The 23120-nt window shown below is 29.9% G+C and overlaps 1 protein-coding gene across 5 annotated transcripts in view; it reads right to left on the bottom strand.

Moving 5' to 3' along the window:
• Window positions 1-23120, bottom strand: part of larp (La related protein) — a 131158-nt gene that overhangs the window by 51637 nt on the left and 56401 nt on the right. For 4 of the 5 annotated variants that reach the window (XM_067278101.1, XM_067278102.1, XM_067278104.1 and 1 more), the window contains 6 exons: window positions 19210-19323; window positions 17385-17562; window positions 14453-14597; window positions 6775-6928; window positions 5870-6291; window positions 732-841 (listed from right to left, as the gene is read on the bottom strand). In XM_067278101.1, coding sequence (XP_067134202.1) covers window positions 732-841; window positions 5870-6291; window positions 6775-6928; window positions 14453-14597; window positions 17385-17562; window positions 19210-19323 — 1123 coding nt within the window. The remainder of the gene's footprint in view (window positions 1-731; window positions 842-5869; window positions 6292-6774; window positions 6929-14452; window positions 14598-17384; window positions 17563-19209; window positions 19324-23120) is intronic. The other variant, XM_067278103.1, reaches the window with a different exon arrangement.

The following is a 23120-nucleotide window of genomic DNA, read 5'->3' as shown; positions in this document are numbered from 1 at the left end:
AAGACATATGAAACCACAACTTTAACTTACACAACCCATTGTAAGATTTAACTGTTTTGTATTGTTCTAGGTATTTTAAGTTATATGTAATATGAAACAAGTTCCAGAATCTGAAAATCTCTAACCTTTGATCAAATTTTTGAGGGTCACGCATTTATTAATAAGCAACAAAACCAAGATTCGAAGACAGTGTTTACTTTAATATTAACATTATTCGAAGAAGCAGAATTATAATTTGAGTAACAACACGGTTTTAATAACCCATTAAATGATATACATCATTCGGTGCTATTAGGGTCAGATACTGCAATACTCTCAAATAATTATTTGCTTACTTAGCCACAATAGTGACAGATGATGCAACTGTTGCATTATCACTTGACATAAACATATTATACAGAAAAAATAAAATTTTACTAGAAAAATTAAACTGTAATGAATGACCAGAAAATTTTATCAAAGGTAATCTGTAATATACTCAAATTTATCATCACAGGTTCCATATTATTAATAACAAAAACACCTGTTACATTGAACTGTCATTAACAAGTAGTGGCATTTCAGTGTCTTATTTATATATTACTAATGCATTTTAATATATGTAAAATACATGATGTAAAAACTATTATTGAAAAAAACATATAATTATGAAAGTTTTATCACATATTTTATCACTATTTTAACTGTTAAATATCATATTAAATTAATTGTTTTTCTTTAAAAATTCTTACCAATCAGTAAATGTATTCTTCCTTCCGTGCGGTGTACTTTCTATCTCTTCGTCAAATTGGAATTCTAATTCTTCTTTGCTTTCCATTGTTTTTGGCTGTTCTTTCTTTTCCTGAACAAGTATACAGTTGGAAAAATTACAAAACTTTCAAGAATGAATATATGTAAAGCTAATTTAATATTTAATTATTGAAATTAATTAACAGTATCTTTAGATGAATAAAAATACTTTACTACCATTAATTAAAATTTAATAAAACAATATTGACAAAACTGAACCACAATATGAATAACCAAACAGAATTTTATAATCTATAAATTATATATAAAATCTAAATAAATGTATCATTCAAAATAACGATTATAAAAATTAATATTTAAACTAAAGAATCCTCAAGGACTACAATCGAATCATATTTTTCTGAAATTTTTATTAAGCTACAGAACAATTTTCTACGGAAATCCAATAGTTAATAATTGCTTCTTAATATATATCGTTATCAACAGTCGTTAATATGTAGCATACCGTTTAATTTCTTGCAATAGAAATCCGCAAGAACATTTTTTAATTTGCTTTGTTTTAGCACAGATTCTGACCACACTGTTTTTAAACACAACAGAGTAGCAAAAGGTATTAACTGTGCTTGCAACACGGTACGCAAAATCTACTAAAAGACTCATCAGTTAAGAAGAGCAACACACTTATAAAATTCATTTATTTGACAACAAACTTGTTTAAAAGTAAAGATAAGCATCATTTTACACAACTTATAAATTTCTTTCTTCCGAAAGGCAAATCAGTTTATCTTCGACTTTTACTCCAGATTTTCAAGTAAATGCTGAGAACAACTCGTTAAGGGTCAAAAGTATTTTGTTTTAAACTAATTTGGCTACAAGAAAAAAGTAATTTCGTTTGTTTGAATAATATATTTACAAACTTTAATATAGAATTACATCAGTTCTCTATGAAATATGCAGTAACTAACATTTACTAATCATTAACTGAAAACGTTAGATGATTAGTAAATGTTAGTTACTGCATGTGTTTGTTATTGTGATAGTGCAGTTACGGAAAGTTCTTTATTATCTTTCATTTAGAATTGTAGTTATCTACATAATTCAGAGATTATTTTTTAAATTGCTTAGTGAAAGAAAGTAGGTACGAACGATAGCTTAGAATAAAATTCAAACTTGCAGCTTTCACAAAACAAGTAAACATATTAAATTTTGTTATCTAATATCAAATCATGCTGAACCAAACTTTAAACTAACACGTATCCTAGGTATTTATTTACTATCAAACTTAATACAGGCAAATATACTTATTTTGTGATAAGCAATTCATTTATTTATATTTTTGTTAAATATTCTGTTCTTGAAAGTAACTAAATTTCTCCTCTATCTTACAAAATAATTTGGAAGAGTAACAAAAGAAGCAGTGCATCTTGTGTAACTCCAGCAATATATTTAATTAACCAAAAATGTTTTCAATGTACTTCCATAGGCCTTCTTCAATTAGAACATCAAACTTAAATAAAAAAAGAACATTCAAAAAATGTATTAAATACAATGGAAATAAAAGGATTGGGAAGAACATTAAATTACCGTATTTTCTGCCGTATTTTTCTCGACTTTTACAGTTAAAATATAGAGTATGAAATATACTCACCCTATAAGACAACCCGACTTTTGAGAATATTTTCCTGGGTTAAAAAGTCGTCTTATACGCCGGAAAATATGGTATTTCCATTGTATTTAATATGCTTTTTGAATGTAATTTTTTCATTTAAGTTTGATGTCCCAACTGAAGAAGGCCTTTGGAAGTAGGTCAAAACGTTTTTGGTTAATTAAATATATTGCTGGAGTTATAAAAGGTGTACTGCTTCTTTCCTAGCTAAAATGGCACATTTAAAATATAACCTCAAGAAATAAGTAAAAATATTTTAAGAGCATGTTATCTATTTAGCTTGAGAAGATAAAAACCACAAAATGTAGGTGATCTGACATCTAAAAAACTCCCCAATTGGTCAACCTGTTAATCAGACACAAGCCTATGACCAACTACCAACATTTGGTAGTTTTATCCACTCAGCCACTATTAAATAAATAAAATAAAGTATGAATGCTCGAAGACATAATATGTAAATCAATGCTATATCTTAATTTTTAATGTTTCAGCATAATCAAACTACACGATAAACAGAACTTATCCCATTATTGCGATGTACTTTCATTGCATTTCTTTTAATAAACCTTATTAAAAGTACACAAACTAGATTTTGGTTTTTTGAATTAATATATTTAATTTTAATAAAATCATGTTAATATTTCTATTTATAAAACACTGACCATTAACTTCAGCCACTTTCATTAATATCAAATGTTTTCAACCTTTTAGGGTCATTTTCTGTGCTTAAGTCTGGAATAAATTTCCAAAAAGAACACTGTTTTCTAATTCTATCATTACTTTCGAATGTAAACATTTCCAGAAAACGAATCCCTTTTGAATTCCATATGAAAACATCTCCTTAGAGATAGCATTGACTTTTCAAAAGTTCAAGTGATGCTTAGTTCAAAACGGGTGATGTAAACATATTTACAGACAAGATGTGTGTAAATATCTTTGCATCACTAATGAACAATGAATATATAACAGTGTTACACTTTGTTTCACATTTCCTTCAATCAAAATCAAACCATGTTTTTGTGCATTACATCAGGGATGGGCAATCTTTTTCAATGTAAGGGCTGCATTTCAAAACTTTTGACTGACACGGGCCGCACACAACAGAAAAAAGGAAGGAAAATGTTGGTAAATCAGAATTATTTATTCATATATAATTATAAATTAGCACAGGTATACTTAATATAGCTTCTGGCACTGATCTAAACGTAATATATTGGAAATATTTGGTTAAATATTAGTCACTGCTAGTTTTAAATTAGTTTCCATGTGTCTGTTAGCTGGTTTCTTGTTTTAAGTTTTACTAAGTTCATTGCAAAAAAACTATTCATAAACATAAGTTGTAGAAAATAACATTTGAATTTTTGTTGAATACTTCCTTAAGCTGGAAAATTGATATATTTATTCATATTTTATGTCATGCGGGCCACACAAAATATTACTGTGAGCAGCTTGCGGCCTGAGGGCCGTGGGTTGCCCATCCCTGCATTACACAATCACGTACTCAACACCATCCCAAACAAAAGATACAACACTGATATTTTAGAGCTTACTCACCAAGTAAGTCACTGCTCGTTTCGATTTAATAATGAAACATTTATGCAGCATTAATATCCCTATAAGCAGCCCACCTCAGGAAATCTCTGTGAATTAGTATTAAGATAGCTGAAAGATTGGTCCTACCTATATTTAATGATTATATGATCCTGTGTTTACACTATGTTGATGATATCCTAATCATCTGGACCAAGAAGCTTAACAGAGAGTATTTTTTAAACACAGTAAACAACAATCCACATGGATTAACATTAAAATTAGAGCAAAAGCAGTTATTATGAGGCAATTTTCTAGGCATGAATATTAAACTACAAGAGTATAAATAAAAATGTTGGGTGTATTGTAACCTAGAACACTAACACCGCCACATAGCAACTGTATCCTGTAACCCAAAAAATATATAAAGCCATAACATTCGAGACTATTATTAGGAGGGTATTCACACATTGTACCAGTGTCCGAGAAACTGGTATGATTCAAAGAAGTCTGTTTAATCTGTCCAGTAAGAGAAAGAAATGATTTAAGACTCCACAAACAACTAGAAATATGTTTTTTGAAAAAAATTTGGAAAGAACTGCACAATTTTAAAGATTGGAATGTCAACTTACGCACCAATTATATATTTAACATTAGTTGTTATTTAAATTTTAAATAATGTCACACAGAAACTAAAATGCTTTATTTTGGAATACAAAGAATCTCATGACTTTCTAATGGCTTAATAATCTGAAGCAGTCTCCTAAAAGTAGCCAAAAACATTCATTTTTCAAGCATTCTGAAATACATGCATATGGTGTGTGGTGTTGTTTACTGGTGTGTCATTTCCACACCCTGGAATGCTTTATTTAGGATTTAGTCTGTTGTTTTTAGTTTATTTCATTTATTTATGTATACTTTTTATTCACCATAAGTATGTTAAAATCACTATCTCTGAACTATATATATGTATCACTTGAATTTTCCAAAGTCAATGCTATCTCCAAGGAGATTTTTGTTTCCAAATGTGAAATTTGAAAGTTATCCTTTTCTGCAAACCTTTACGTTCAAAAATCCAATGATAGCATTGAAAAATGATATTCTTTTTAGAAATTTATGCTAGATATAAACACTGATGATACCCAAAAAGATCAAAAACATTTTAATGTTAAAGTAGCTGAAGTTAAGAGTTAGTGTTTTCTTAGCGAGGTTGAGGTAAGTTTTAAACGCGAAAACATGTACGTCTGACGTTCGGCGCTGCTTTCTTGTAAGCCTAGAAGTTTGACAATGGCATCTGGAAAGTTAGTGGAATCATGCTTGACATTCCAAACACCATTGTCAAACTTCTAGGCTTACAAGAAAGCAGCGCTGAACATCCAACGTACACGTTTTCGCGTTTAAAACTTTGGCTTCAACCTCGCCATTATTCTGTTCCTACAGCTTTGATGTGTCAATATCTGACTTTTAAATAAATTAAATTAAAACAAATTAAAATTAATGTAATTTTGTGTTTTTTTTTTTAAATACTAGATCTAATCCACAATTATTATACAAATATTTATTGTTTTCCAGCAAATATTTATCAAATAGAACTAAAAGTACCAAAGAAACTGCTTACATACATTAAAATTGCAAAAAGATAAAAGTTTTGGAGCAAATAATTAAATTTTCATGAAAGGTTTTGTTGAAAATACAATGTTTTCTTTCATAATGTCATGTATCTGTTGTTTGATTTCAACAAATTTACATCTTAAATGTCCTTTTCCTTTGTAGAAAGCAAATAAAAAACTAATACACATTAAAAACAACTTACATACTATCAGCATATTAACTAATTAATCAAGCATACCGAAGTTGACAATTATTTTTATAATTGTTATTTATGCTAAAAAAAAAATATACAAATTTCATATTCAATCATACTTTTGGCTTTGAATGTGATCTTGCACGTCGTTTCACTTGTTTCCAAGCTTCTTCGAAAGCATTATTATTGGTTTGATTATTTTCATTTACACTAGATGGTCCCGAAGTTATCACATTAGACTCCTCTCCTATGGATAGTTTCTGAACTTCATTAATTATTTCGTTTGAAGTTTCATTATTTAATAGTTCTTTTTTGGGCTGATCACTTGTATTAACTGTTTTTTCTTTTTCTGTATAATCGCAGAAATCTTTTCCATCCTGTTCCTTGCCTTCCGGTTCCTGTTCGGTATCGGCGTCGGTTCCAGCATCTCCATCCATACAGGACGAATAATCGTTCGATCCATGTAATTGCTGTTTTAGTTTATCGTTCCCAAATGATTCAAAGTACATATCAGACATAGATGCACCTTGAAAAAAGAAATCTGTTTTGAAATAATTAATAAAGTTTAATATTTAAAAAGGTACAACATACAGTATATAAAAAAAGAATAAAGATAACTTTTAGTTTGTTATATGTTCTAATGCAATGTGAATAATTTGAATATGAAAATGAAAAACTAATGGTACAGTAGTTCTTTCCTCTTTACATTCTATTGTAACTTAACCTGAAGGTAACAGTTTAAAACAGTTTAAAATGTTCGCTTAGTTTATTAAAGTTTGTTTCTGCTGGATATTTTTTGGTTTTAGTGTGATCATTTTTATAGTTTTCATCCAGCCATGAGTGGTATTGAATAAGTATTTCAAAAGGGCAGACAGTTTTCTTGTCATTTTAATTAACTATTTTGTCATTTGTTTAATAAATCTTTTACGAAAACGTTATTAGAAAATATAACAAACGTTATTAGAAAAAATGCTATCATTAAAATTTCCAATTTTAAATAAGTTTTATTAAGATAAATTCTTACCAGTGTAAGGATATGGCTGCCCAGGAACAAAAGCTGGAACATCAGGATGAAGTTCTGTTGTTACTTGACTCTCAATTGGCCAAAACTCTGGATTATTGCGTGTACGTATCTTCAAATTATCTTTCAATTCAATAGCAGGAGCATCTTTCAATGCCTAGTAAATGTTTACAGTTGTTAATATATGTAACAAAATGATTATGCCATAATAATAAGAATGATTTAAAAATATATTTTAAAAAATAATACAAATTTACTATTTAACACATCAACATGTGTTCTTCTTGTTATTTTGAACAATGGTTTAAATAAAATGAATATAAGTAAGACCAGAGTACATATTTTTACGAATTCTACTGCATCAACAAAATTTCAGTAAAAATATCAACAAATAAATCATAGGACAACTTATTTTCAGCTTGTTTTAAACAAGAATCATTCTTTTCCTATGAAACTAGCCAACAGAGAAGAGTTTGATTTTCAAATTTATGTACATAGATGCATTTGACAATAGCATTAGAAACTATAGCAACAGCATACACAGAAATCTATTGAATCATAAACATCTATCAACATAAATAAAAATTTCAAAGTAATGACCTACTTATTTTAATAACTGGTCAATCGATTTTCTGAAGAATTAATTAAAGTAAGAAAGAGTTACATTGGAAGAAAATTTCATAATATACAAGTATACCTCCCTTACGTCGGTAATTGGTTCCAGGAGAGGCGACGTAAGTCGAAACTACGGCGGAAAACGCCAATAATGAGCACTTAAAGACCGCTAAATAAGACGACAACACGGTTCGTTCTCTAGGATTTATGATGATTATATTAACATTTACTGTAAATGTACATATTTTAATACGATTTTATGTGATTTAACGCTTTTCTAGTGATATTACGACTTCAATATTTGTGGCGGACGGATGTAGTCGAATAAAACGACTTAAACTTGATTTTTACTTTTCCATATACTTTTTTGACAAATGATGTATAATCGAGAACGATGTAACTCGAGGTATACCTGTACTGTTTATCCAATTTATAAGATGATTATTTATATTCATGTATAGTCATAGGACTATATATGAATATAAATAATCATAAAAATGCTAAAACTGTTCGTGAAATCATGAGTTTTATTCTGGTTTAAACATTTCTGAAGACATCAATGTTTCATCATGAGATCAAATATTTTAAAAACATTCAAATAAAAATGACTGCCCAGGAACAAAAGCTGGAACGTCGGGATGAAGTTATGTCGTTACCTGATACTCGACTTGAAAATCTTGTAGATTAACGCACGAATCTAGCTTCAAATAATCCATCAATTCAAAAGTGGGAATATCTTTCACTGCCTAATAAATATTTACAGTTGTTAATGTAAGAAAATGGTTATGTCATAATAAGAATCATTTAAAAAGAAAAGAAAAAAAAAAAAAAATACAAAGTTGTCATTTATTAGATTAAACTGTTGTTATTTTAAATGATGGTTAAATTAAAAGAATAAGCAGGACCACAGCAGGATCATGTTTCCATTAATTCTACTGCATGTACTATAGAAGTCTGATAAATTTCAATAAAAATAACAAATCATAGGATGAGTTATTTTCAACTTGTTTTGAAAAAGAATTCTCCATTTGCCTATACAGGATTCCCACAAAGTTTTTGAATTAAATATTCTTGACAGTTTTTTCAAAAATTCCTAACTCAAGTTGTTTTTTATTTCTAACTGGAGTTTCCTCTTTTCAGCAGTGCTGTGTACATTTCCTTTGCCTTTCCTTCAAGGAATTTCTCAAAATGCCTTCTGGCAGATCTAATGGAGAGAAGCATCTTGTAAGTGATTGGTATTTCTTTCCTGCCTCCAGTTACTATTGTCACATCTGGTTTCTTCAAGCTAATTTTCAACACAAATTGATTTATGAGATAAAATTCTCCTTCAACATTTGCATTTTCATGCAAAAATAAGCCCATTTTTACTATTAAACAGAATAGAAGGATAGAAATTTCAGTTCTTCCTCAACAAAATTGAGCTCAAATTTAAACTTGTTATGAAGATTTACCTCAATATCCGTGCACAATAAATACTGATTCTTTGCCTCTTCTGCGAAACCACAGTATTTGCATTTTATAGTAACTTAAAAGATTTCATTTTCAAGCAACTAACCTTAGGTTGCAGTAAAATGACAGATTAATCTAAGAAAGAAAACCCCCTTTACTACTCTGTACTTTAAAGGGCTTCACTCAAAGCTTGTCAATAAGATTTATCAACAATGTTACAATAAGTTTATTTGCATTATTGGCAAAAGATAACATACTTGCTTTTACACACTGACTTAAAAGTGTTCTCAGGATATTATGCAGAAAAAAAATACAAGATCCAGAGAACCTAAGCTCTGGAATTGCTTTAAAAATGGTTCACAACCAGAAAAAATAACATTATAAAAAGCTAATTTACATTTAATGAACTCATTTTTAATGTGTTCTGTGACAACCTTACAAGGATTAGATTGCAGTTTCTTTGAATTTGCTATAAATTCAATCACGTCGTTAAGAACCAGTTAATATTTTCCAACCATCTGGTTTGTTCAGTGTTTCGGTGAAAATTTATTATTCCTTGCGATTACAGTAAACTCTACATAGCATGCTGGATAATCAGTAAATAAGTAAAAACATATCTCACAGAAATGTGTGAAGTTCCTAATGAACAGATTTAAGGTCAGTCTTTGTAATTATTTATTACACGTAGACCACAGATGTCAAAAGTCACAAAATACTTCCCATCTCTTTCAACGTATAAGCATCCAGCATCTTGATTAATAATACTTAAGTTTACACTAGGCCCATTCATTAACCATCGTTTTTAAGTAAAGGAATAAGTCTGTTACTGAAACCATTTAAAAGACGTCGAGCTCGTCTCTTCATAAACATACACTAGTATAGTATTGTGTACCTGTATATACTTTATTTTGATTTATATCAAAAAATCGAATAAATAAGGTTATACGACAAGTCAAACTGATTTTTTCACTGCTTCATCAAAACACACAACAAATTCTTTACAGAAATGCACCTAATCTTTAGGCATTGTATCAAAATGCAGTGCAAAGCCATAAGGTATAAGTATATAGTTTCACCTAACACGCACTTTGAAGAAATACAGTTATCTGGAAATACGTTTCTAAATGTCTCTCGAATTTTTTCACAGCTTAATGACAATTTACTTTGAACAATGTTAAGAATCCAACTAATCACAGCACTAGTACGGTCAACTTGCATTAAAACTATCATCAATAAAGCAAATTCTCATGTTAAAGTGAATTTTCCCATTGCTTTGGCGAAACGCCATTGTCACAATGTTCATTTTCATGCAATAAAATGAACAACAATTTTCCAGTATTCATTAAAACAAACTGAAAGTTATTTTCACAACCCCAAGAAATAACCTTATTTCCAATAATAGTTTTATTCACATCAAAAAGTGTAAAAAGCAAAGTCGTATTTCAATTAAAATTATTCTATTTAAATAGAATGTTTTTCTCCTAGTAAGCAAAGACGAGTTCAATCTCCGACTACAGAGAAATTCAAACATCTGGTTTTAGCAGACCATTCTACCATACTCAGAAAATAGGAGTTAAAGTTTTAGGACATCCATCCCTTGAAATGAATGCAGTCCAGTACAAACATGTGCTAGCTTAATATCAGGGGTGCATATGATGATGCCAGATTTGGCTTCTTTTTTACTCTTTTGGCACCAAAAAGTAGGCCTACTTTCTACTTTTTCAAACAATCTTCAGCAGAAAAAAAAATCACTGATTTCTTTTAGCTTTGTTTTGTTTAACCAAACTGATAAACTGGTCCACAGTGAAGCAATAAATAGAGTCGTCTCCCCATTTTAATTTAATCTGAAAATCATTTAGACATTAATTTGATTTCCTATTAATTCTTAACTCCATAAATTCTACAATCTTGACCTTGACCCTAGCAAACTAGCTACTGTTTCTCTAGTGATTCATATTAATGCAAACTGACCATATCGTCGTCCTTAGAACTGAATATTTCTATAGACTTAATGCAAGTTGCTTTCTAGTTTGTTAAAAGGAAGTATCTCCCTGTAATGAATCTGCACTCCATGCAAATACATTGATTTTGATCACTCTGTTGTTAAATTAGCCCCTTACTATGAATAACAACTCCTTTTCGCCACATATTCCAGAGTGAAAAACTTTTTTGCACACATTGGAAAAATTTGTGATATAAATCTTCATCCTTTCTAACAAACTAAAATCTGGGTTCAAAGATGGTTCCGACCATTGATCATTGATATTGTTTTAATTTAAAAGTTTCAGAAAAATAAAACCTAGTCTCACAAACATAGAAGATGGTACTAAATAGGATCTCCTTTAGAATGTACCCATAAAATTGAAAAATTTACTATGAAATTGAAAGGTAATATATATATCTGGATATTACATGTTTACACTTGCTTGTAACAAAGTCGTTTCCCAGCTTGCAAGATTAACAGTAAAAATAATTGCAAGTAGTTTTTATTGACAAAGCCAACAAGTCAGAGCAAACAAATTACAAAAAAAATAAAAGCAGCAATTTACATTCTGGTTAGTAAAAAGAATCATGTAAGAAGTATAAGTTGAAATTAAATCACATTAGTAACTGCTTGCATCATGGAATGTAATGTGTTAGGACAGCGAAGTTGCCTTATCCTGACACAAGAAAAGTAAAGCAGAACTAAACAGTTTGTTTCCAGTCCAAACGTGAACTAAGAATTGAGTCAAAGTGCTAGCTAGTCAATAAATACTGTTTTAGAGGCAATCTACGATGATCACTCGTTGCTATTAAAGGAGTGATGTCGCTGCGGCACAAACTGGAATATAAAAAAACTTGCACCTGTGCTACTGATCTTGTATCTTGAAAAATATCATCAACCCCAATTTTTATTACACTTTTAATTTCCTCATTTCATATTATGTAAAACAACAAAATTTAATCAAAATCAACCAATCAAATTTTGAGAATAAACTCAATTATAAGTCACATAGAAGAGACTTCGTTAATTAATTGCTCAGTCTCCGTAACAGAAGAAACATGAAGTATAAACTTACTATTAACAAAAATTAATACATTTTCCTGATTTTTCCATCATTTGATTCGAGTTTCCTGGTTGGTTGGATTTGGGAAGTTCAATAGAAAGACATGAGTAGGCCAAAAAGTACCTGGCCAAGACATGTTGGTATTTGAATTCCTTTTGGTTGTTTTAATAATCCATAAATCTTTCTATTATATACTGTTTTAGAGCTTCAAATATAGGTTTATTGATTGAAAATATGCCATAATAGATTAAATTTGTCCACCATCATCTAGTAACAGATGTAGAACTTAGTTGTCAACTGGGAATAGTTGTTGTTGGAAATAATAATCTTGAGCTATTTTGTATTAGGGACAAGTTAATAGTATGTGTCTGACCATAAGTAGGCTATGACAAGTTGGGCTTGTTATCAGATAATTGGGTGATTCAGCTGAGCAGGTATAATTTTTTGTTTCCAGTTTTTCCATTGGCTAATTATCCTGACTCGGGTAGATTATTCTTTTATCCTTTTTTTTTTTATCCTTTTTTCTGACTAAAATAAAAAACATGACATTTCCTGTTTGTGGGAATCCTGCTATAAAATTAGTCAACAGAGAACATAATTTTCAAATTTATGTACACAGATGCACTTGACAATAGAATGTGAAACTATAGCAATAGCATATAGAGAGATCTATTGAATCAGGAACATCTATAAACATTTCAGAATAAAAATAAATAGTTGAAGATGTTATCATAAAATGATTATTTATATTAATATAGTCACAGAAAAAAACCCATATAAACCCTAAAAATGCTCAAGGAATCATGAGTTTTATTCTGGATTAAACATTTCCGAGGACGTCAATGTTTCGTCATCAGATCAAATATTTAAAAAACATTCAAATAAAAATGACTGCCTGGGAACAAAAGCTGGAATGTCGGGATGAAGTTCTGTTGTTACCTGATCCTCCATTGGCCAAAATTCTGGATTAATGCATGTACGTATCTTCAAATCACTTGTCAATTCAACATTGGGGGGAATATCTTTTCTCAACACCTAATAAATATTTACAGTTGTGGTTAATGCATGTAACAAATGATTATGTCTAATGAGTGCCATTTTAGAATATTTAAAAAAAAAAATAATTTATAAAGTTATCATTTGCTAGATCAAACTGTCCTTGTTATTTTTTTGAATAGTGGTAAAATAAAAAGAATAAGTGAGACCCCATTTCTATGACCACCTTTCTATTGCCTCAACAAATCATAAGGCAAGTTATTTTCAACTTGTTTTAAACAAGAATCCTCCATTTTCCTATGAAACTAGACAACAGAGAAGAGTTTGACTTTCAAATTTATGAACATAGATGCATTTGACAATAGCATCAGAAACTACAGCAATAGCATATAGCGTAATCTATTGAATCACAAACATCTATGAACACAACAATTTTGAAGTAACAACATACTTATTTTAATAATTGGTCAAGTAATTTGCTAAAGAATTAATTAAAATAAGAAAGTTTTATTAATAATCAATCTCACACCTTCCTTACATCTTCCAACAATATTTTATTAGAAACAAACATTTTTGGTTTAGTTTATGAGCCTGCTTCAGCTTCTATGAATTCAAATTGAGCAGTTTACTGAGTACCTAAAGCAGGCCGAAAATGTTTGTTTCTAATAAAATGTTGAAAGATGCAAGGAAGGTGTGAGAGTGATTATTGTTAGAATCACTTCCAGGTATGAACAGCATACTGCTTAATAATTTTATTGGAAGAAAATTTGATGACATCAACTTCATCCAATTTCTAAGCTATTCATTTCTATTTCATTGTTCAGAAGAAACATAAAAACAATATATAAATAACAACATCTCAAAACCCGAGTCGTATATAATACAATGCCAAATGATCGCCTAAATATCGGGCTATAACGTGGCCAGTTAAATGATTAGTATAAAGCAATCTGACACTAGAGAGGTAAGAGATGGTGCCTAACGTCTACCTCTAGTGTCAAATTCCTTTATACTAATCATTTAACTAGCCGCGTTATAACCCGATATTTAGGCGATCGTTTGGAGTCGTACAATATATAAAATCGGAATACTATATTTTTCTTTCTAAAATAAAATTCAAAATGACAAGAAACAATATTTTGTAAAATAAAAATGGATAATTGAAGATATCATCACAAGATGATTATGTAATCATATAAAAACAAACTCTATAAAAATACTAAAACTGATCAAGGAATCATGAGTTTTATTCTGGTTTTAAACAGTTGTGGCAACATCAATATGTCATTATCAAATAAATATTTTAAGAACGTTCAAATAAAAACATCTCCTAAGATGTTTATGTTCCTTAAAGTATTTTGCCTAATGGCGAGATATCAATGTTTCCAAAAGTGTTTGATACATAATAAAGCACGACTCGAACAGCATTAGCATTTTTTTATGAATTTTTTCTCTCCGTATATAACAAACATATGGAGTTATCCAATTCAAATGGTGATATTTGTGCTAAACAGAATTCATAGTAAATTTCATTATTATTAATTTAATTATAATAAAAATATTATTATATTTACCTCTATCACTAAATTTAAATCTTGAGTTAAGGCTTGGACTCTATGAAAACCAGCAATAAGAGTAAGAGGAAGATATCCTTGTTGATCCATTTTTCTTCTTAGGAAGAAATCTCTTTGTAAATTTTCTTCAGAAAAGTAATATTGTCTAAATAAAAATTATTATAAATTAAGATTACCATCCTAAACAGATTATTATATTGTATGTAATGATAATATTCAAACAGACCAAACTAAGATTACATAAACTATTTATGATCATAATTTTAAATATTTTGTCTATTTAACGTATAACTTACCACAAAGATCAGCTAAACAATTATACGTATTTTGTAATTTTAAATAATAACAACTAGGCCAGTTCTAATACAGTTATTCACTACTCTTATATAGTTATTTTTGTTCAAAAATTGTAGTTAAAACGAAATCTAAACTAGAAATTCCTTCTCAAAATAGCACATTGATTAATATATAGAATACTAAAATCAAGACTACAATTCATTTGTAGAATCAATTTTTAATATTTAAGCAATTCACATAAAAAGCTTTTTCCCTTAATCAATTTTTGATCACTCGTATATTCCCATAACTTAGTTAATTTTTTTAATTAAAAAAGTTAGCATATAGATTTACTAAATACCAAACTGTATCACATAACTGTTAAATTCACCAAGTTACAAAAAGAGTTTGGAACTGTGTGTTATTTTACAGTAAACACTTATGCAAATTAATTTGGAATAGTCTCATTAAATGCAGTCTGTTTCAGATGTTGAAGGAAAAACAGTTTTAGTAACGAAGGCCTACAACTTGAGCAAAAAATCTGGATTGTGGAGCTACCTCAATGCATGGAAAGGTCGCTGTCACAAAGTACCGAGTAACTATAATCAAACTAGGTCAAGAGATGTATAAGTTAAATCCACAAGTTGTCTAGTGACTTTATGACTGATTTTACAAGTAATTGTTCACAATGACTAAACAGCAAGCTCTTGTGTAGGAGAAAGAATCAGTAACTTCAAGTCAAACCAACACTCAGAAGATCAAAGAGGCTGTCTTGGGTCCCCAAGGAGTTATCAGTAGAATTTGCCTGAAAACTGGAGTATTGCAGAGTAGTAACCATTGGACTTTGTATGGAAAAATAAATAGTGTATCTGTACAAGATCCAAATGTTCAGAGAGATTCCTCCAAGAGCAGAATAACATGGTAAATGTAATTCTCAACCTAATCAATAAGAAGTAATGGATGCTCAATTTGTGCAGTCTTTGAATGAGGTGCCCTTCCATCTAAATCAGCGATTCCCAACCAGTGGTCCGCAAGAGCTAAAATATGGTCCGCGAAAGATTTAAAACTTTTATTCATTTTAAATTATTATTCCCACATTGATACAAACTGAATTTAATTTTTACTAAAAATGTTATGTTTTCTATTATAATAGTACTGTTAAAGCATGTTACTCTTGAGTTTAACGATTACTGTATATCTCGGCAGATAAGATGACCTTCGGATAAGACAACGTATAAATTTTCATCGAAGTTTTATAGTTTTAGCTTATATCTGTCCTATAAGAATGACCCCAAACTATCAATGGCCTATGAATTTAGTTTAGATCAGCGATCATCATCTGAATAATAATACTGTATAGCGTATACGGAATTATGTCCTATTTGTAATTTTTCAAATGAACAAATTTATTTCCTTGCATCTGGCAGCACTGTCTTGCGATTGTTGCAAGCATTCGCACTGATTCGGCATTCGGGTAATGACCTTGACCATTCACAAAAACGTCGTATGGGCTATTCTATTTTGTGCACATACCCTACTCTCTCCTAGTAAATAATTACGATTTGTCCGTTTTTTTATAATGGTTTTAATTTATATAAATTTCAATCTAACTTTTTGTATCTGTCCTATAAGACGACCCTGGATTCTCGGTGCCGTTTTTTTATGATTCAACTATCGTCTTATCCGCCGAGATATACGGGGTACTTATGTTAAAAGTTTTGATTGAAGTTTATTTTTAGATTGACACAGTTTATTTTTCTTAAACCTTGTGGTTCCTGCTAACAACAATGAAATCAAAGTGGCCCCTGGTCAAAAAAAGATTGGGAACCACTGATCTAAATGGATATGTCAGTCAACAAAATTATTGATTCTGGGCCATCAAAAACCCCAGCAATTTATAAAGCTGCTCATCCTCAGAAAACAACTTTCTGAACAACAATAAATCACCAAGGCATAATTGAACCAATATTCATCCATCAAATCACAAATACTGCCACTTCAAAATGAAGTTTTGCCATTTTTCATTATATTGAAAAATTTGGACAAAACACAGCTTATGAAGAACAGAACTCGACCAAATACCACTAGGATTAATTTGAAACTCCTTTTTTAGTGTTTCTGGTGATCATTTTATATCCAACACTGTTAGAGTTGTTCAAAAGACTATGGAACAGGCTTCCTAGTCACCAGATCTGAATCCTTATGACTACTTCCTGTGGGGTTATGTCGAGAACAGAGTATAGGAAAAGCCAAAGAACCATCAGAACCCAGAGGAAGTGTTTCTGATGTGATTAAAAGTTATACCCCTCAAAAATTTTGAAACAAGACTAAAATTAGTGATTGGCACCAAAGGTGAACACTTTCAGATTATTATTCAGTCTAAAAAATATAATAGACAGGTCTTCACATTGACATAAGAATATGTTAATTAATCATCATGAAGAGTTCACAACAATAACCAATAAGTAATTGGCATATCGCTTGAAACACCCTGTAGATAATAATAATAATAAATTAACTGACTTTGCTGCGACCACTAAACTGCTACTAAATTAACTACACTTATTTCTGTATTTTATTTAAACATTTCTTTTATTATAAAGATTAGAGAGAGAAAATAATAATAAATTTCACTTTAAAAATACTTAATGCTTACATTTGATTACGTATGCGTGTTTTCAATGATTCGTCATCCATTTGAACGTATGAATTACTATAATAAAATGCTCCTCCGAGGAATGGAGTAATGTAAGGTGTCGTAGGGGCTGCTGAAGGTTCTATACTATAGTCAACAAAGAAGGAAGACACGTCGGTAAATTCATCTTGAATAGAAGCTAGAAAAGAAAAACAAATTAAAATGTGAATTGTTTTTGACTACTTAACATATATATTTCACATAAAGAATTTAAAATATACAAAGCTATTAACTTAATGGTAGTATTTATGATAACTTATTATAATTAAAAATCAGTATTATTCAAATATTTTAACGAATTGTTTAATATTTTGAGTATTAATATCATATCATATGATCTTATGAGTAGCCTATCATTTATTCGTCATCAATAGCACTTTAATAATCATAGAGCTACAAAAAAAAAAAAAAAAAACGATATATACATAGTCGAGTCGACACCCCAAGAAGAAGTGGAAATGTGTCGAGTTATCCGATATGACGACTAAAGCAAAGTTGAAAAAAACGACAAAACTACAATTAATAAAATACAGTAGTGCATTATACAGTAGTATACGTTTACAATACATTGTGTCCTCCATTTACAATTACTCTGTAGATGAAAAACTGAAAAATTCGTTTAGTGTTGTTTGTTTTGAGCACTTAACTGTCTCGACTTTCTTTTTCAACGATCGTGAACACCTTTAAAACATCATCTTCGCAATTGTCAATTGTTGGCAAGTAATGTCTAAGGATTCTTAATGCCTCTGGCATGAGAAAATGCAAAATTGGATTCTGGTGTGACATTGATATAAATTGTATATTTTCTTTTTGTTTATCTGTTATTATTTTATACATAAAAATACATAAAATGTTAAGGCATTTTTGTTAATATGTATATATATATTATTAATATTAATATATTAATTATATATTAATAAATGAATCGACTCCCCTCCTGAAAAAAAAAAAAAAAGAGTTTGCACCACACATGCGGAGTGAATTCATTTTTTCGGGAGGGGTGACGACTTATCGGAGTGTGGGACAACAAAAGTATGTTGACTTATCCAGTGGTGACAAGTTAAACGGTGTTGAGTAAACCGGAGTTTTTTAACATTAATGCCTATGTAAGTCGGCCGGGACCACAGAAAACTGACTACTTAACCGATGGTGTCGAGTTATCTGGGTGTAGACTTATGCGGATTCGACCGTGTGTGTGTGTATGTAAGCTAAAATAAAAGTAGGCAAAAGTGCTTTTTTTAACATGAAAAGATTCTGCTTATACAATAGAGAGGTTGCGGCAGACGTTTTTATAACAAAAATGTGTATGTCAAACATTCAGCACCAGTTTCTGTAAGCCTAAAAGTTTGATAATGGCATTTGGAACGTTGAGCACAATTCCACTGACGTTCCAAACACCATTGTCAAACTTCTAGGCTTACAGGAAGGTGGCGCTGAACGTCCGACATACACGTTTTCGCAACGAAAACATCAGCCACAACCTCTCTAATAAATGATATCTCTAGTCAAATTAATTAATCATTAGATGTTAATTAATTAAATCAGGTTATGAGTTGTCGTTATTATTCATCATAATGGCAGAATTTTATATACTTATATGAATTTTCAAACTGATTTACTATCAATATTCATTGTATTTCAGACAATAGACAGCACCTCAGATCTATTAATTCAATAATTAAATTTCAATTTTAACCTTTTTACTTCATCAATAAAATAAAATATTGATTAAGTTAAAACTATTATGCTAAACTTAAATTGGAACAAATAAATCTGTTAAACTTACGCCTGTTTCTTGAAGGCCAAGTCCCTCTTCCTTGTCCTCTTCCTCGTCTTCCTCCTCTGTAACTTCTGCCTTTCCTGCCTTCGTTTTGATGTGAATCTTTCTTATTAGAAGCATCTAAATTAAAATACAAATCAAAACAAAACACGTTTTAGTATAATTTTATTTTTGATAAAGATATTAATATATATTTTAAATATAAAATAAACAACTAATTGGTATTCAAAAGGTTTACATACGTCATATAAGATATACAAATAAATATGTAGCAAACTATAAAATAACAAAACGAATGAATGTAATTGCTTATTTATGTAAAAATATGAAATAATTAAAATTAACAGTCAATATTTTAAATTCTAGATAACTCAAATGTTCCAACTAACTATTAAATACAACAGCAAAATGTCAAGACCAATGGCTTGCCACTTTTTGCCAACCATAGACGAAACAGTTAAAGTGTCAGCCTACTACACTGGAAAACAATGATCAAATTCGAGCAAGAAACCAGAGAAATTTTTCAGGAGTAATCTTTTCCAAATATGTTTTGCCCTGTCATTGTGATGCTGGCCAAATCCATGATAGATATATAAAAGGAGCTCTGTTGGCTGGATTCGCATCAACACAGCAAAACATCTTTATACGAAATGTAAAATGTAGCACACAGTGCATAAGTCAAACAAAAATGTTTTAACTTCAAGCACATTCATTTTGTTCGATGGTACCAGTAGACCCCCTATAACATGGGTTCATATAACACAGATTCGTATAACATGGCAAAAAAATTTGCATTTGTATTCATATAACACGCTAAAAGAGACTTGTATAACACGGTAAAATGTCATCGCCGACTCGTGTCGCGACAGGATTGGTCGAATCTAGACCAATAGCAGATATTGTACAAACCATTGAGCTTAAACGAGCACTGGACCTACTGAAAAACATTTATTATTCAACGACCATAAAAATTATATTTTTATTAATGATGTCTCCAAAGTTAACTTATTTTTCTGCAAAAAATTCACTGATCAGGAAACACGCATCTGCTGTTTGACGAGCCGCTCCGCACCGAAAACAAGCTTAAGCAATGGCGTCATCAAACAGTGCATGCTCGGTAAGTAATCCTACAATTTTTTTGTTTATAGCATAGTTTATATGGATTGTTCCAAAAAATTATATGTGATTTGGAAATGTTGAATCAAATTAGTCTAGAATCTATTAATTTTATGGAAGAAAACCTTTCAAACAGCCGTAGCCCCTAAACTGCACACGTGCCGGGCTGTGATTGGCTCATGTATTTAAGTGACTCATATAACACAGATTCATATAACATGGAACGTATCTACTGTGTTATAGGGAGGTCTACTGTATAAGCACACTGATCGGCTGTTGCAATTTCAACATTGTACCTCATGGAAACACAATGTCTTCAGATGAAATGTGTGCAACTCTTATATGCTGTGTTTGCAACGAATGCAGCAGTGTTGGGAAGAAGAGAAAGCGTGTTTGGATGCATTCAATTAAAAAAAAAAGAAAAAAATTTTATTAAAGATGGATCAAATTTAAAAGTTTTACTACTTAACCATTGATTGCCTAGTAACATTTAGAACACAACTAAAAGATAAAATACAAAAACTAATACTAATCTAAGGAAAACCTACTAGTTTAGTTTATCATAATCGACTACACTTACAAATATGAGCTATAAACAGAAAGCATCTAGTCAGGTGCAAATTCACGCACATAAGAAAGTGTTCACCCACTGAGCAAGAATCTATTTTCATATCTGGAATTTTAAGCATACTTAAACTTGTATAATTGTATCTGTTCATAGACCTTTCATTTCCCTCAGGTAAAAATATTAAAACATTAGGTCAAATTTTTTTTAAAAACAAGCCAGTATGAATTTTATGTACAAAAAGAATTTATAATAATTTCTTTAGTAGAAAATACATACAATATGTGTCTTTCCAATCAGTCCTTTCAAATGCAGTTGAGGGCTATAACAATTCCACAGCAGAGTCTACCTTTCATTTGAGGCTACTAGTCCACCTCCAAATGTAAAATAGTTAAACATTTCCCTCTAGCGGTGGCACAATAATTAAATAAAATACATTTTTTTAAAAGGTCGACTCCGTACGATAAGTCACAAGTCGACAATAGTCTAATAAAGTAAAATATAAGGACATATCTGTCACCATTTGGTTATTTTGTAAATCTATCAAATTCAAATGACCTTGCAAAGTAAAATCATCTTAGTACCCACAAAATAGAATGATTTATTTAAACTATCAAATGCAATTTTCTTGATAAAATTTAAGCATACAAATCCAGCCTTTAGACTTGCTTCGTGCAGATAAACTCTGTCATGTATGATTGCTGTTATATGAAAAGAACAAATAAGTCAACAATGAAGAGGTTCCTTCTTTCATTCTACAGATTCCACTATTTAACAGTTATTACAAATGCTTTATAGGACAATTTGAGTCCCATTATCAGATCAGAATCAAACTTTAATAGCAATCTCGAGTTAAAGTCTGAAGAGATAGTATGTAATTATTATTTATAGTAGTCTACGTGGACGTTATTTATTAATAGGACTTTATACTGGTGTTTAAAGATTGGCACAGTAATGAGAGTTAATTCAGGAAAAATTTCTTTATTATATCACCTGTAGTAGCACGGATATTGCTACTACAGGTGATATAATAAAGAAATTTTTCCTGAATTAACTCTCATTACTGTGCCAATCTTTAAACACCAGTATAAAGTCCTATTAATAAATAACGTCCACGTAGACTACTATAAATAATAATAGAATTTTAAGGACAGTAAGTCTTTTCTAATTAGATAGTATGTAAAATTTAAATTATATTCAACAATATTTCTTATAAATTATGTATGTGTAAATAAAATGAGATTAAATTTTAACTTATGCCAGATGTGTTCATATGTGCATACTTTTAAAAAACCTGAATCTGAGAATTTATAAAATGAGCTGTAATAATAAAAGGACAAAGAAAACTGTAACCTAATCTGTTAATCTCACATAAAAAGAATGAATATACAAAAACAACACAGAATAATCTTAATAAACATGTATTTCTTGTTTACAGTTCTTTTTTTTGTATTATCTTTTGTCTTTTCATGTCCTTTTATCATTGTGTTTAATTTTAGTGGCTATTTACTTTTCTATTGTTTTTTACTTTTTTCAGTTTGGCCTTTGTGTTAAAGAAAAAATTCATAGCAATCATAAAAACTAATTATCATTTATAAACAATGAAAAATTGATTTTAATGAATTTAAAAAAAAAACTAGTTCTATTGCTTATTTAAAGAGAAGCAATGATAAATGATTAATATGAACACTATTAATCATATGAGATCTTTTATTTAAATTTCTGTTATCTTAACCCTTTCCCGGCCAGGGTACCGATCTATCGTTACCCTATTCGTTTAGCAAAACGGCCAGGGTACCGATTGATCGTTACCCTGTTAACAATCGATTTTTATAAAATTTATCGACAACAGATGTCAGCACTTGACGGCATCGTCTTGTTTATCGTTCATTCTACATATTTTTGTCCAGGTGGTGTTTTGTCGACTTAAAAAATTTTAATTATCGGTTATTTTTTCTTAATTTTTCATTTTCTGATAATTTTTTATTTTATTTTTAGCATATTCATGCAATAATATTACTATAATAAGTTGATTTATGCTATAATAAGTTTATTCAGCTATAATATGTTAATATATCGTAAATATTTAAGTTATGACCTTCAGTTCTGATATTTTATATATTTTTTTTAATTTTTAATTTTTAATTTTTTTTTAAATCTAAAATATTAGCAAATGTTACATCTATTGCTATTGGTAATCATATGTTTATTACAAAAATATATAGTCTTGTTTGAT

This window comes from Centruroides vittatus, unplaced genomic scaffold (assembly GCF_030686945.1).
Source record: "Centruroides vittatus isolate TY-2023 unplaced genomic scaffold, ASM3068694v2 contig_790, whole genome shotgun sequence".
Lineage (NCBI taxonomy): Eukaryota > Metazoa > Arthropoda > Arachnida > Scorpiones > Buthidae > Centruroides > Centruroides vittatus.
Note: the sequence above shows the minus strand (reverse complement) of the source record. Positions and strands in the feature narration are given on the sequence as shown.